The sequence below is a fragment of the Perca flavescens genome, chromosome 13 (assembly GCF_004354835.1).
Source record: "Perca flavescens isolate YP-PL-M2 chromosome 13, PFLA_1.0, whole genome shotgun sequence".
Taxonomy (NCBI): Eukaryota; Metazoa; Chordata; class Actinopteri; order Perciformes; family Percidae; genus Perca; species Perca flavescens.
This window is the reverse complement of record NC_041343.1, coordinates 20,748,707-20,765,021: the sequence shown is the minus strand read 5'-3', so window position 1 is coordinate 20,765,021 and position 16,315 is coordinate 20,748,707. Positions and strand designations below refer to the sequence as shown.

Below are 16,315 nucleotides of genomic sequence, written 5' to 3'. Positions count from 1 at the left end.
AATATTCTTGGCTCTCTGTGCAGTTGGGAGTGTGCAACAGTGAGTGAATTATTTTCATACTGATGAGAAAAAGAAGCCCATAGTGTGAAGATAGGCTCCTGGTGGACATGTACACCAACAGAGGGAATGTGTGTGTTAGTAGCCATTTCACACAAGTAAATGAGCACTGGGAAAAGCACTACTGCAGACCTACATGAAGTAGGTTATCTCAGCTTGTTGATCCCAGGTGTATTTATGAATGTAAATGAACACAGGAAGAATACATGTTTCTTTCACAGTATTTCTCTTTTACTCGCAAGATAAACACAATAGACAGAAGGAACTAGGGCGAAAGTCACATTTGAACTCACAGTCAGAAGGCACATGCAACTCAGAACATGAAACCCACGTTATGATGACAAATTTGTGTTTTCTTTTCAAAATCTTCTTATTGATAAATCCATATTTTCTTACCTTGCCAAGCAGACCCCAAGTGTATTCACAAAGGTGTGGGCAGATGGGGGCCAGCAGCAGAGTTTGTCTCTCTATGAACTGGAAGACAAGGTCTCTGTGCATGCCCTCAATAGCCAGCTCACGATACTTATCTTTGGCTGCCTGCATACATAGACAACAACAGTTTAAAAGGTCATCAACATATGTGATTTCTACATTATCCCAGACACCATCTTCAGGCCAGCGAATTCACCACCTCAGTCATGTTATGCTCCATCTACTGCAGTATTCATAATAATATCATCATAAAATGCTTATGGAGGATGAAAAGCATGCTTGTCTTGGAAGACATAAAAATGATTAAGTGTAAATTATAGTGTGGTTTTTATAATGGACATTTTACTTACCTGGAACTCAAAGAAGCCACTCTTCAGAGCCTCCTTGTACATCATCCTGTCATAGTGCTGCTCTGTCTTCAAGATGCCTGCGTTCATCTCGCTAGACAGACAGGACACAAAATCCTTGCAATCACTCTGCAAGCCAGTTTATCATGAACTTTTCAGCACTGAGAGTCTAAATGGAAGGGGAATAGGGCTGCACAATTTGGAGAAAAAGTTATATAGCAATTTACAATACTGTGATTACGATATAATGTTATCACGGGTCTACTTGCTTGATTATCAAGGAAATGCACCAAATACTAATATTTTGAAATGTGTATTTCTCAACTTGAACATACAAAGTTAAACGAAAAATACATACATAAATAAAATAAAATTTTTTTTTTAAATAACTTACTATTTTACTAAATTAAATAACAAAAAGCTATCTTTTCAAAATAGACATTTTTGCTTTGCTCAACAGTACACATAAAATGTATTGTTATTATTATTAAAATAATACATTTTTATGCCCTTATAAACAATGACATTTAAGATGGGTGTAATAAAATAACTAGTGATAACTATGTTAATTAAAATATAATTTGTACAACCTCTTAAAGTCTGCATGCTCTGAAATCCTCTACACTTCCGATACTCATGTGACACACACACACTACTGTCTAAACAGACTGACTGGTCATATCTTTTGTTGTTGTTGTTACGAGGGTTGCGCAATTCAGAGGGCAGATTAACGCGCATAGCACACCTTTTTGTTTATTCAAATCGCACAATTTTTGCAGTTATGTAATTGCACATAGTGACATCGTGATTGGGATTAGATAAATTGTTACACCCTAAAGCGTGATTTATGTTCCTGCAGAGGCTCCACGCAGAGCTTTCGCCGTAGCCTACGTTAAGTGGCCTGAAGTTTATACTTGTGCGTTGGTGTGTGCGTCAATCTCTTTATGAGAATAGCAAGGCCGGTGTGTGTGTGTGTGTGTGTGTGGAGTGTGTGGTAGAGCGAGTGAGAGAGTGACTGTGATTAGCTTCAGAGCGAGTAGCGACTCTAGCGGTATAGTGAGAGAAACAAAGTGTCTCCCCTGTGCTTTCTGACCAAGGTGGGAAATCTGTAGCAGGAAGTTAACCCTGTCCTTGATTTCATGTTTATGGAGAAGGAGAACCAGGAAATGAGTAGGGGGAAATGCAACACTACCAAGCCACAGCTGAAAGACGTGCGTCACTGCGACGTGTAGTTAAATTTTTTCGAGAGGTGCACGTCAGCCTACAGCGTAGGGTCCGGCTTAGGGGCCGTGTCTCCATGTACCTACGTACGTAGCCACAGCGTCGATTAAACACAGAAGCATAAATCACACTTAAGGGGAACCATACAAACTCTGAAGGACTGGCTTACTTCTACTCGTCTAGTTTTCTTGCCTTTGAGTGCCAACTGGCCACACAGAATATCCTATTTTTTACCTTAAAAAAAACTCAATTCACCTAAGGTCACAAAATACACTGTAATAGAACATCTTAATCAAATGAATCTCTCTCCACTTTACGACCTTGTACGTAAACCGATTTTTCTGACCAGTGCTAAACAGGGAACCAACATTTTATTTCTGCTCAATATAGACTAGAGTTGAAATGATTTGTAGACCCACTGAGTAGTTGATTAAAAAATAAAAACAATTTTAATAATAGATGAATCTCTTAATTGATATTTTGAATTCCAAACATTTGTATGTTTCAGTTTCACCAATGTGGGCAATTGCAGCATTTCCCCACCTCATTTCAATAGTAAATAAACAGCTTTGGGTTTTTCACTTCAAAGACTTAATAATTGATCGATTAATAATAAAAATAAAAACACTATTTCTGGCTCAAAATCCTCTATCAATTTAACTACAAATTCATGCTCCTCATATCTATTCCTACATCCACTGACAACACTCCGTTGTTCAAGGATGGGGAGTTATCACAAATAAAATTCAGCTTTGTATTCCCTGTCTCCCATGTACAGGGCCTTGTTTAATGTGGTATCCTAAATAATTTATGAGAGCTATACTGTATATCTTGGTACCAGCAATACCACCCTGTCTTAGATGAATTCCTGCATCTACCTGGCAAAGACCCGATCGTTGAAAGTGTCTGCAGGTCCTGTCCTCAGATTGTTCTGGTTGGCAATCATCTCCTTCACCCACTCCACCCAGGTGTAGAGGCGTAGGATGCCAGCGTCAGCCATAGTCTCTACAAAGTTGGCGTCCTCCACTGTGTCCCCAGCATCGGCGAGAGCCAGACGCATACCTGGGAGAGGAAATTTATAGGTGTGTTAAAACAGCAGGAAGACAGAACAGGTGTAATATAACACGTGGGAAGGTGATTTGTAGTTAATTTGTCAGAGCAAAAACATCCAAATATCAAACTATACCCTCAATCGGTAAACACTAAACCTAGCACTTCATTTCTCTTCTTCAAAATATTTAGACAACCAGGTCAAGTTCTGAGGCTTTGTGGAAATCTCCAGTCTAGAAAACTTTAAATACCCAGCAGACATTCCCCACAAGCTCTTAGACAGGAATTCAACTTTCCTTCATCTATCGGCTGTCATTTCATCCCACAGCAGGACAGCTTCTACAGATACACCAGACACATCTATGCATTATTCAGCTCGTTCAGAACATAAAGAAAACAGAGGGTAGATATAATAACCAACAACAAACAAAAAGGATGGATCGGCTAATCCTGAGGTATACTGAGGGCAGGAGGGATACAAGGGTTAACCTACCAGGTATAGATGAAAAAGATCAGAAAACAATAGTTGGAAAACACAGACAGAAAAACAAATAAACATGTATGTATGTATGTATGTATGTATGTATGTATGTATGTATGTATGTATGTATGTATGTATGTATGTATATATATATATATATATATATATATATATATATATACATACATACATATACTTAAATTCTCCAAAATGGATTATATATATTAATTATGCCTCACAGTACCCCCCGAACATATGGCTTTTGTTTTAAATTACACTTTCAGAAACACATTCTGGCACTGTACATCAAGTCATTCTTGGTCTCACTACTCCTTAGTGAAAATCTTCCTCTCAAGTTCCTATAAATATTTAATTTAGAGTCTATACTTTTCTTCTTTCCTCAGTATCTTGTTGCCCTGTGGAGAGACCAAAAGGCGGTAGTGCTTTTTTGGAAAGGCAATCATGCAAATCTGGCACAAGTGATAAGAACACTTCTATTGCAATGATATCATGAAGCTGCTGTACCTCAAATTAGTTGTTTCTGACAGAGAGATCATGGTGAATATACACTGCATTGCTGGTTACACTTTGATTTAAGCATACATTATTATACAGAAACTAATTACTTACAGAGCAGTATAAGTGATCCATCCAGTGTATACCCAATAGCTCATAGCACCCAATATCAACACCTCAGCTATCTTATGAAGATGGGGCGTTTTCTAATTATCTTCAGCACAGGATAAAGGATGTATAATTATTCCATTATGTATAATAAGTGTAATGGCCCATTTACTATGAAAAGACTTTGTAATCTGTTCGAAACATACACCTGATGAGTTTTGTCTCCCACGTTTAAATAAAACATGACCGAGATAAGAGCGAAAAGGATCAGAAACATAATGCAGAAGGGAGATAAATCAAGAAGAAATTGAGTGTACCGTCTGCTGAGAACTTGTCAATGGCTTGGCAGAGAGTGAGGAAGTTTCCAGTTGATTTGGACATCTGGTGAATAGAAAAAACAGATGTTAGCAGCCTGACTCTTTCAAGCATGCCCACCCACACAAGTTCATTATAAAGCTTAGTGAAATAAAACCATTGAATAGCAGACTGTGTTTTAAAAAAAAAAAAAAAAGGAAAAAAGAAAAACAAGTCAACAGCACAGAGTAATTAAAATTCTTAACAGCATCAAACACTTTATCTAATTACTGGCACATACAAAGAGAAGTGTTTAAATACAAAAGGTTTTCTGTCAAATATAACAAGGTTAATATTGTTATTTAATGTTCAAATAAACCAGACAAACGACCACATCAGATGGAACCAGACCTTTTCTCCTGAGATTATAACCTTACTATCAATATAAGAGATTCATTGAAATGTATTCAGAATAGTATTTGACACACCTTTTCAGAGTTAAGGAGCAGATGTCCGTTGGCTCGAACGGCTTGTGGCCACTTCCCACTGTAGACGAAAGAGAATGTTCTCATTAGTGTCGTCTTCATCATCATCATCATTATCAAGTAAACGCTAATATAAAATCAAATGTAACACTGTAAAACCTTTTAAATCCATTACTATTTCCACAGCAGAAAAAATTTAGGCTGGGGGATATGTTTAAAATCATTATCATCAATCACATATCAATTAATCACATTAATGGTTAATGCAATAACTTGATCTTAAATCACCTGGATGCTATGAATTAAAACACCTGCCTTTTAATCCTCATTCATTCGCTCCTACTCTTTGTACTGGTCAATAAAGCAGGCACACTCACTTGTCTTTGGGCCACATAGCCACATGGTTGTAGAGGAAGTAAGATAGGTGGTTGGGCACCAGGTCTTTGCCAGACACACGAACGTCCACAGGGTACCAGTACTCAAACTCCCTCCTCAGCCTCTGTAGACGCTCTTTAGGGATGTCTGTCTTGGGGAAGGGAGACGTCTTAAAGAAGATGAAGTCCCACACCTCTTTGGTCATTTGCTCCGGCCTGTGGGAAAAAAAAAAAAAAAGACAAGAATGGTCAAGGGTAGAACGATGGATGTATTGGGTTGAAGCAAGGTAAAGAGAAGTAATTAAATGCAGCATATGAGAGTGTGTTTCACTTCTCTTTGCCATTTTATCTTAGTCCTGGGGAAGAGATTTGAGGATACTTACTGTAAATGAATATTGAGCTATGAATTGATTTTTCTAAACTGTTTCTGAAATGCATCATTTGTCATTGAGTAGATGTTTAATTTATTTGTTTAATTTCCCAAGCAACAAATTGACTTTGTCTGAAAAGCAACACCTCTCATTTGAAATGATTACATTTTGTTTTTAAATTGGAGTCTTTTCTCCCTCAGGTGAACCACGTCTATGGTTGTTTGAAGGCAGAAAGACAAGGACGAGAGAAGGAGAGGAGACAGAGTGAATCAGTTAGGGTTTAATCCTTGTTTATTCTAGTGTGCGTGTGTGTATTGTGTCCATACTTAATGCCCAGTGGTGAGGCTCCCTGTCCGTTGAGCACACCTCCTTGGAGGAGGTGGGCTACAGTGTAGTAAGCCATGTAGATTGTGGAGTCCGATAGTGACTCAATCAGCCACTGCTCGTCCCAAGGCAGCCGTGTTCCTATAGTAACCAGGACACACACACACACACACACACACACACACACACACACACACACACACACACACACACACACACACACACACACACACACACACACACACACACACACACACACACACACACACACACACACACACACACACACACACACACACACACACACACACACACACACACACACACACACACACTAAGAAAGACAATTGTTGTCTCCTCTGAGCTGACAATCTTTTGTTGCAGTTGCCATCCTGTCAATCTGGTTACATTCTGGTGCCAAGAAAAACACTAAAGCAATGGAAGAAGTCCTTGGCTTCATTGTGTTATCCTTGGGGGGGGAAAAAGCGGAGATGTAAATCTTGTATTGTTCAATAAACTAAACTCAACCAAACCACAAGTGGCTAACCTGCTGCTTTGACAGACACCACTAACGTTTTTTTCTTTTTTCACTCACTGATTTTCCTCAAATTTAAATTTTTAGCTAACAAAATTACTGCAAGCCTGAGTAGTACCAGTAGCTCCATAAATATGAGATCTGATCAACATTAAATATGAAATGTTAATATGAATGAAAAATAAAAGCAACTACTCTAGCACACTTTTTTCCATTAATTTGAATTTAAGAGAATAAACAATATATCACACAAATAATTACACATATTTTTTAAATTATTATTAATAACTATAGGTGTATATACTTTGTGTGATCACTTATACTCTAAATACAAACTTAATTTGCATATTTACTTTTGAGTTTTCAGGGTATAACTATTTTAGTTAGTTTGTTAAGGAAACCAGTGAAAATATTAAAAGTATGTTTTACTTCCACAAGTGAGACAGAAGTGAAAGAAATTTGCACAACCTGCAGGTAGCATACCAGAATGTCTGGTATGCTGGTTGGTGAAACTTGTGCTTCATATTTCTGAAAATGTGTGGAGAGATTTCTACAGTAAAAGTCGACAACAGGCCTAGATTGTACTGCACTGGCCTGTACTGTATGCCAGCTGGCCCTCAATCTTCATCCATTCCTTTATAAACAGAAAGGCAGACTGTTGCTAGGTGCTTCATTATTAGTCCTCTGTCTCCATCTATAGACAAAAAAACATCAGCTATACTATACTAGTTTAAAAAACTTTAAGTCCTGTTCATCTTTGGCAGGGTGGTACATTTAATCTTAATACAAGAAACAATATTACCTTTAAAATACACAGCAATGATACAACAGAGTTCTATAGGTCACCTACATTACCAGATACTGCAGTCCTGACACTCATTCATACACACAAACCATAGAGGCAAATGCTCACCAAGTCCGTAGGTACGAGAGCAGGCGTGCTCCTGTAGCCAGGCCAAAGTTGCCTCAAAGTTCCTCCTGGTCTCTTCACAAAATCTGTGTAGTGTGGTGCAAAATAGAGATCATTAAATCACAGGAAGTGGATGGAGACTTTGTAATCAGATTTGTTTTCAGCATGATAGTAACAGACAATACATAAATTAAATGTATTTTCTACACTCCATTCTATATTGTCTAGACCTTCACAGTAGGCCCCAAAAGCACAGACAAATACTGCAGAAAGCAAAATATGACAGGGAAGGGAATTGGATACGTCAGAAGTCAGTGTCTTACGTTTCCAAAGACGTGAGGACTTCATTGGCCTGCTGTTTCCACTCTGCATCCCCATAGTCCAAATACCTGAAAGACACATAGCATTAGCATGCTGCTAATCTGCTAATCAAAGAAAGCCCAAAGGGCATGAGATATTTTACAATAGGGCTGCACAATATATTTTTTTTTTTTTTTTTTTTAAATCATCCTCACAATATCAACTGCCACAATATACACCTCGCAAAAGGCTGCAACATATCACAATAGACACTCAGAGAGTGAGTTAGTTTAAAAAAAATATCAGTAGAAAACTGCACTTTAAAATGTAACTGTTTTTGGTGGCGTTGTTTACACTTTATTATTAACATTTCAGCATATCACATATTTTCCTCATATCGTGCAGCCCTATACTACGCTTAAAAATACAGACCATCTCCAATCATCTTGGTCATAATTTATTAAAAGTTTCACAGCATGAGCCCATTTAACTAAAAACTATAAAAAACAAAAACAAATATTCACTTAAATTCCCCTAGTTTCTATCACACTACCATGCAGCTTCAGATCCACTTAAGGAAAATCATTTTCTGTTACAAATGAACACACTTTAGGCTTTATAGTATAAAGACTTTAGTGTTCACGTGGCACTCACCACTGGTCACAGAGAGCCACCACACACTCATCGGCTGAACGCGACATGACCTGCTTTTCTGGTTCCATGTAGATCATGGCGTCACCCTGTAATACATTGGTACAGTGCCAACATCATTACAGGTAAATAGTAAATACAGATCAAACATCTAACAAACATGGCATATAATGACCTCTGAAATACTCTGTAACAGTGCACAGACATAAGGAACACCAAACAATCCAAGATAAAGTCACAATTAAAAGTTGTTGTGCCAGATATACTTTATTTTTTTTGCATTAGAAACAAAGATTGTCTTACCCTATCAACCATCACCTTTTGGATGGGTTTTTTGACATCCTGGACCTTCTGCCCCTTGTAGCCGTCAACCAGCATGATCTGAAAGGAGTAAGGAATAATTTAGTCTAGCCTTAAAGTGTGGAGATATATCACACAAGCTGCAAACCAAAAGTTAAATCCACAAGGGGGGGTTGCATTTTGCTGACTTATGCAGTTGTTTTTAACTTATTAACCACTAAGTCGACTCACCCCTTCATAAAATCCCTTCAGGTAAACTTTCTCCTTGGCCTCAGCCAGCTTCTCCTTGTCATTCTGGCTCTGGATCTTCAACTCATCACACACCAGAGGAGCAGATAGGTTCCCGTAGCCTGGAATCTCTATGATGGGGACCTAACATGTGCACACACATATACATAACACACACATTAAGGCTCCATTAAGCAACTCAATATGTTCTCACGTGTCTTTTTTACTTGAATTGGTTGAGTCAATGCAACCTGACAAAAATCAAACTGATATTTGCTGATTAGCTTACCGGCTCAAAAGGCAACACCATTTTGTCCTCGATTCCATACTTCTCCCGTAGAGCCTTTAGAAAATACAAGCATTTAAAGCTACATTAACGAAACGCAAAAATTTACATGCATCTTTAAATGGTTCATCCTGAAGAACTAGGGGTTTGGTTTTGGCAACCTGAACTTAAGCAAATAATACAGCAGACTACTGTAATTCCATAAGACAATCTGTTTCATTGTTTCAAAATCAACATTGCAAAATCTTAATTTCCAAATTGCATTTGATGTTTCAGATGGGCTCTCTTGTCTGTGTTTCTCTGCAGTAGATTTCATTTGAGGTATAAAGGCTTACTGAATGGCGGGCAGCATAGTAGACATTTTTAAAAGGTTTGTAACGTCACCTGTTTTTTCTTGATGTCTCTGAGAGCAGCAATGTCATCGGGAGCATCAGAAGGGACACTGGTAACTACCCCCGTACCTGAGGAAACCGTGGACAAAGCAAGAGGCCAACACATAAAATGTATTTATGCACACCAGGTAGTAGGTTTCTCATGTAATGTACATTATACACATTCAGTGCTATTGCTCATTGCCCCCACATTTCATTAACTGCCGAGCAGCTACACTGTAGCAACTAACTGTGAAGAACAAATAAACATGATCTGGTAACTGATGAATGTCACAGGACCCAGCCACACTTGCTTATTGCTCGCCATAACCCTTAAAACCAGAATGGACACACTTCATACAAGAGATTTCGCAGATCAACTTAAGTCATCCGGAAATTCCAATTAACCCTTGTGTTGTCTTCCCGTCCACCATGAACTTGTTGTCCTTCTGGGTCAAAATTAAAAATGAACTTTCTTCTTTGTACTTTTTTAAACGTTTGTCACTTTTCTTTCTACGCTTTTTTTAAATTCATGGTCTATATACCTACTTGAAATGAAATTATACCTTTCTTTTTAGATAAAAAAAAAAAGGCAGAAATGATGTCATATTTTGACTAATAGTTAAGATCAGAGGATTTTGAGTAGATCACAGACTGGTTTATGTGAAAGTTTAGTCAGGATGCTGTTTTAAACCATTTAAACATGTTTTTTTCAAATACTATAAAATTGAGTCAAACAACCAAAATTTAATGGAAGTATTAATTTTACCTGCGAAGAATGTTGTCAGGGTTCCATACAACGTACATGCATCAATTTTATTTTGGGGCGATTTGGTTGTAAGAAACCCATATTTCTGATATCATTATTTTTTTTTTTAAACGGGTCAAATTTGACCTGAAGACAACACAAGGGTTAAGGCTTTTTACAAAGATTCATCAAGAGGCCACATGGGAGCAAACCCCTCAAGCACCACAGACCAGAAAACAGATAATAGTGACTTCTAAAAGAACAGAGGCACTCTGGGTGCAATTAGATCCATTTGATATGTTTACAAATGTTCTCCCTCAGGTCAAAAGCGTAGCCATTAATCCAGTCCTTTGAATCCAGTCCTTTGACATCATAGAACAGCACTTTGTAAATTCTATACAAAAATACTTTTCCGTAAATGTCTCCAAGAATATCTAAGACAAGGGGGAATAATATTCTGCGAGAGTAATACCTAAAGCAATAAGAGCAGGAATACATTAACCTTTTTTTTTTTTTTTTTTTTTTTTTTTTTTTTTTTTTTAAAAACACAGACAAATATAATGTCAGATGCATTTAACTGAAGTTGAAGTTGGCACATAAAAAAGAAAGTGCCCCCACTCAATATTGTGACTGCTGTAAGCAACGCTGGAAAAAAAAACCTACTGCGATGCTTTAAAGTGCTCATATTATGCTTTAGTGTTATACATCTTTTTTGTGCATGTTATAGGTTTACAAAGTGAAAAAGCCCAAAGTCCACCCCAAAGGGACTTACCATCTCCAACAGAAAACACTGTTCACAAACTGCTCCAAACAGCTCTCTTGTAGTCCAACATCTATGAACGCTCGTCACTTTGTAACTCACGTTATAATGCTCGCTTAGCTGCTAGCGTGACACGCCCTCATACTGTGCAACTGACTAGCTAGCATTGCATACCTAGTTACTGCGCATGTGCGACTCCCAACAAAGAATGAACAGAAGTAAGATGCCTCTGTAGCTAAAACGGAGAAGGTGAAAAGTTATATGCATGACAAAAATATGGTGTTTTTTGAAAATTAAACCATGTAAACCTATTCCGATATAACCCCTTAATACAATTATGAACCTGAAAATGAGCATAATATGAGCACTTTAAACAAATACGAGAGATTTCTGCCTTTAAAAAACACTAAAAAAAAACGAATAAATAAATCAACGCAACCACTCTGAATAAACGTATCTCTGCTTGTATTCCTAACTTCTTGACTTGTACCTTTGTCCTCCTTGATGGTGAGCATGGGCAGAGCATAGATGATCTTATAGGAGGTTAGAGGAGCACTCAGGGCACAGCCAAGGATATCCTAGAAAGACAGAGTGAAACAGAGCCTGATTTGATTTACACTGTAAATACATAAGCCTGATCCTGTTTGGAAAATCTGACTTACTAATTTCTGGGTAAAAGAAAAAGGTAAAGCAGAAGTAATACATTTAAAGTAATCCATTTTGCAGGTTGTTTGCAGCGTAGCCATGAAACCTATCCCCTCCAATTGCCTTTATACTGCTGATTGATTTACCTCTCATATTTAAAGTCTTGAAAGCTTAAATGAACTAGAATTTATTTGCAGCTGAAAGCAAGAATCACACAAAGTTAGTACCTGGCCCAGTATTTCCATGACCACTGACACCACTCCATTATCTTTGGTGAAGCCCTGGTACGACATATTCCTGGCAGATCTACTGGTGCAGATGAAGATGTCTCCGCTGGTTGTCTCAAAGGCAACATACTTCATGTCGGGCCTCACCCAGCAGTTGGTCTGACCGAACATGGTCTCTGGTCTCAGAGTGGCAGCCACCAGAAAGATGTTTTTGCCTTTCATGGCACTGTGGAGAGGATAGCATTATCACTTACTTCTGTCTCAAATTAAGAGTTAATAGTACTGTGTTTATCAAGATGAGAATTACACTTAAGTGCATGTAAAACTTCTGTGGTGTAGAGTCCTTCCTATAAAGTACTGTTGACAGGACAGTGTTCAGTGTAATTTGTTACCTGCTATAAAAGACTTTCGACTTGAATTTTGCTGTGTATGGTTCAACTATTTTCATCTTGATGAGAGTATACTCCTGGGGTCCAACTCCCTGCAGGTAAAGAAAAATGCTAGTTGGGAGAAAAGTAACAAAATACAGCTCTCAAACCACTTCAATTCAAAGTAAGAGACTATTTTAAAAGGTTGGTTGTTAAAAAAAATTTGGTTGTTTTTCCCCTTTCTGTGCCAACATCAGTAACACATCACACACACACATTGTATTTTTCACAACTAATACACTATGTCATTGAGCCAAGTTTACCTCTCCTGTCTGCCTGTCATGGTCCATGCATGGTTGTCCATCCTTGGGGGAGTAGATGGTATACCTACAGAGAAGGAATATATTACTGAAAGAACATGCAATGCCAAATGCAAATTAAACTGAGACTAAAGGACAAACTTTAATATCAGTTATCTACTAATGTCTTAATTTTAAATATTCCTTTGCTTTTACCCCATGGAAAGAAATGACATTGGTACAGGACATTGTTTCAGGCAAGACAGTTCAACTGATCCAGAGCCAGCAACAAAAGATAAAGTGTAAATGACACTATCATATTACATAATGTGGGGCACTTCCTACTTTCCTCTATGTTTCTACAAGGACATTGCCATTAGAGATGCCCCAACGTTTTTAGCCACCGATACAGATCGTCGATCATCAATTTGCAATATCTGCTGATAGGGGGCCTATACTGATTGTGTTTGTGTTGTGTTGTGTAGTTATATCAGCTGATATACACTAGCTGTATTAAAGTATGGGCCAGTTTGCCCATGTTTGTATTGCATTGGGATCTTCACCAAGTGGCAGTGTAACCGGCTATATAATGGTGTGGGACTCTATAGTAGGCCTATGAATAAGAATCACGTCAGTCAGTGTTGTTTTTCACCACAAATTAGCACATATATGCGGGGTTTTGAACAGAAAAACAGGCGTTTACTTTTCCTGCTACAGCTTAGAGTGCACAAAACTGCAAACTCTGCTGTAATGTTATTATTCATCCATGAGCATCATGCAGCGACGACAGTTAAGTGTAGGCACCAAAACGACTCGTTATAGTTGCTTGTGTTACCATCTACCACTTTTTCAGCCTTTTTTTTTTTCCACTCTCCGCTGTGAGCTTAAACTCACCATGCTCCGCTGGGTGACGACTCCCTCCAAATTAAATTAGTTGTGTTAAAATCTCACACACTTTGTAGAAGTTCCACACCGCTGACATGTTTTAGCCACAGCTGTTAGAGGGCTTACGTTATGTCTATATGAATCTGGAGGTACAATACCTAACGATATTGTTTGTAGTAGCATGTACTGCACCTGAGCAACCACGTGCAGTTCCTGGCCAATAAGGTGGGTGGGTGGCAGCCGCTGGAGGACTTCACTTCACATGAAGATGCAGTCACAGACACGCGGTTGTTGCTCTCAGCAGAGTGTTTAATTATATGTGTGTAGTAGTTAATCGGCGGCTAGAAGAGATTTAATGCCGAGCGCCTGATCACTTGTTTTTAGTAAATATCTACCCATATTGACCAGCGGTCAATCAATCGGGGCATCCCTAATTGCTACAGTTACAGTTATATGGAAACCTCTAAATCATCTCACCTTTTGCCAAACTTGATCTTTTTTCTCTCCTTCAGTGTGATGAACTGCCACCTAACGAAGGAGTCATAAAAAGGGTTCACATCGGTGGTGATAAATGAACGCCTCCAGTCCACCTGTGAAATGATAACAGGATACCAAGATTTAGGCACAATCGACTAAAATTAATAACCTGATTTAATTATACTCAGGGCAAATACATTCTAGTAAATTGTAGGTATCAAACAAAAAGGTGACTCTAGTGTGTGTACCTCTTAACACATGTTCAGATCATTTAGCCCCATAACATTGCAAAAAGGCTCAATAGTAAATTGTACTTAATTCTTAAAAAAAACAAATCAAAGCATAGATTTACTTGTCATATTTTCATAGCATAAAGGGCCATAGGTACATAAACAAACAAAAAAAGACAGTTGCTTGGTAGAGTTACAACTAGTCACCTTGACTCCCATCAGTTTGAGATCTTTGACAGCCAGAGGAGGGAAGTACTCCAGCCAGTGTTCAGCATTGGCAAACTTGGAAATCTCCTGGTCATTCAGGCCCAAAGACCTCATAATGTCCCACTGAAAAGTGGCAGATCCGGATTTGGCCATTGCTTTACTCTAACAAAAGAATTAAAAAAAATTGATGAAAATAATGTAAATTGACACACCCTTTGGGAATGCTACATGAATAATGAGTCATAGTTGTTACTGACAAAAACATTTACTAAATTCTGTATTTTTCCTGACCTTCTTGCCCTTTGCTTTGTCCTTGATGATAATTTCGTCAGATATTTTTGGCTGCTCCTTCTCCTCTTCCTCCTCATCTGGAAACTGTGGAGGGTTTCCATACAGCTCCATCTCTCTCTTCAGCTTGTCTGAACAGGCCTGGTGGATACAATATGGATATATGAATACCAGAAAAAAGGAAAAGGCAGTGTGTGTGAGGGGGTTGAAGACAGGGATTAATTACGATTGAGTAAAATATCAGTAAAAAGCAGTAAATGGTGTTAAATTAATACCACTTGTCGTTTTTTGTTTCCTTTAATTGTGCAGGGAAGTTAAGACAATAATGTAGTTGGTTACTACTTGCATATTGTGTTTGCTGAATGAAATGATTATATAATGCAATGCTTATAATTATCATACCTAAAATTAACTCAAACTCTGTATGTCATTGCAACTACACACAGACGGACTGAAAAACAACAACAACACTAACTTTGATCGGCATTCCTGTGCAGTGCAGCCCAAATGGGAAGAGGCATTTCTTCCCTTTCAGAGACTGGTAACCAACAGCAAACTACAATAAAAAAAAGTTGAACAGCAGCGAGTCAGAGACAAATGATCATACGTTGAATATTTGCATCTTCAGTCATAGGGGCAGACTGAAAACAATTCTCAGTGTTCTTCTCAGTCTGATTTGTAAGCAAACTTACCTCACACTTTGACAAGCTGAAAGTGTGACCGAGGTGCAATCGGCCATTCATGTAAGGGTAGGGGAAGGTCACAAAGAACTTGTTTTTGCTGGAAGGGAAAAAAACGGTAGATCAAAATATGTATTTGACACCAAAAGGATTTCGTTTGTGGTATCTTTTTCCGAGCAAAGTGCTGTGAGTTGGGAAATAACATGAGGAAACCATTAGTTTCAAAGGCTCATCCTTGGTATGTTAACAGCACCACAAGACTTAAGCTCAGAGCTTCACCCACACTTGCATGGCAAGCTTTTTTCTTTATTTTCTCCATGGCAACAGACATTACATACCTACTACCTGTTAAGAACACTAGGTGCTCATAGTTGCATCAGAAAGAGATCAGTTGATTGAAGTACACCTGCAAAAACAGCTCTGACATTCTTGAGTACAGAAATCTATGTGAATTGCTATCTTTATAGATGGCCTTACAACTGCTTATTGAACTATACCTGTGTCAATAGTGGGAAAGAGTAACTCTTTGGGAATAGAACACATGGTCCTTCCTCGTGATAGCAGATACTTACTTTGTGCTTTCCCCAACTGTTGTCGGTGCATCTTGTTCAAATGCCTTTTCCTTCTCCCATTTCTCCTGGATCTCTATCTCAATCTTTCTCAAAAAGTCCAACTTTGCTGTTCCCTTCCGCTCCTGGAATACAATGACGAGCAAGATGATAGTTAATTAGAGAAAAACCTAGTACTAGCTGCAAGTGAACTGAATAGATAATATTTCATAAGAAAAAAAACACACTTTAAGGATACTGTTAACTTTAGAGCACTGAGAATATAATAAAAAAAAACTGTTCAACACGTGT

At 38.2% G+C, this 16,315-nt stretch overlaps 1 protein-coding gene across 1 annotated transcript in view; it reads right to left on the bottom strand.

Moving 5' to 3' along the window:
- The window catches only part of lars1b (leucyl-tRNA synthetase 1b), a 29,670-nt gene that overhangs the window by 12,754 nt on the left and 601 nt on the right, over nt 1-16,315 (bottom strand). Inside the window, exons 2-25 of the mRNA XM_028594824.1 lie at nt 16,028-16,149; nt 15,468-15,555; nt 15,251-15,331; nt 14,779-14,916; nt 14,488-14,649; nt 14,051-14,163; nt 12,713-12,776; nt 12,414-12,502; nt 12,022-12,247; nt 11,640-11,727; nt 9,655-9,731; nt 9,274-9,327; nt 8,988-9,128; nt 8,760-8,837; nt 8,460-8,545; nt 7,829-7,894; nt 7,509-7,591; nt 6,063-6,201; nt 5,369-5,581; nt 4,995-5,052; nt 4,530-4,593; nt 2,936-3,119; nt 840-930; nt 454-594 (exon numbers count right to left, since the gene is read on the bottom strand). Coding sequence (XP_028450625.1) covers nt 454-594; nt 840-930; nt 2,936-3,119; nt 4,530-4,593; nt 4,995-5,052; nt 5,369-5,581; nt 6,063-6,201; nt 7,509-7,591; nt 7,829-7,894; nt 8,460-8,545; nt 8,760-8,837; nt 8,988-9,128; nt 9,274-9,327; nt 9,655-9,731; nt 11,640-11,727; nt 12,022-12,247; nt 12,414-12,502; nt 12,713-12,776; nt 14,051-14,163; nt 14,488-14,649; nt 14,779-14,916; nt 15,251-15,331; nt 15,468-15,555; nt 16,028-16,149 — 2,646 coding nt within the window. The remainder of the gene's footprint in view (nt 1-453; nt 595-839; nt 931-2,935; nt 3,120-4,529; nt 4,594-4,994; nt 5,053-5,368; nt 5,582-6,062; nt 6,202-7,508; nt 7,592-7,828; nt 7,895-8,459; nt 8,546-8,759; nt 8,838-8,987; nt 9,129-9,273; nt 9,328-9,654; nt 9,732-11,639; nt 11,728-12,021; nt 12,248-12,413; nt 12,503-12,712; nt 12,777-14,050; nt 14,164-14,487; nt 14,650-14,778; nt 14,917-15,250; nt 15,332-15,467; nt 15,556-16,027; nt 16,150-16,315) is intronic.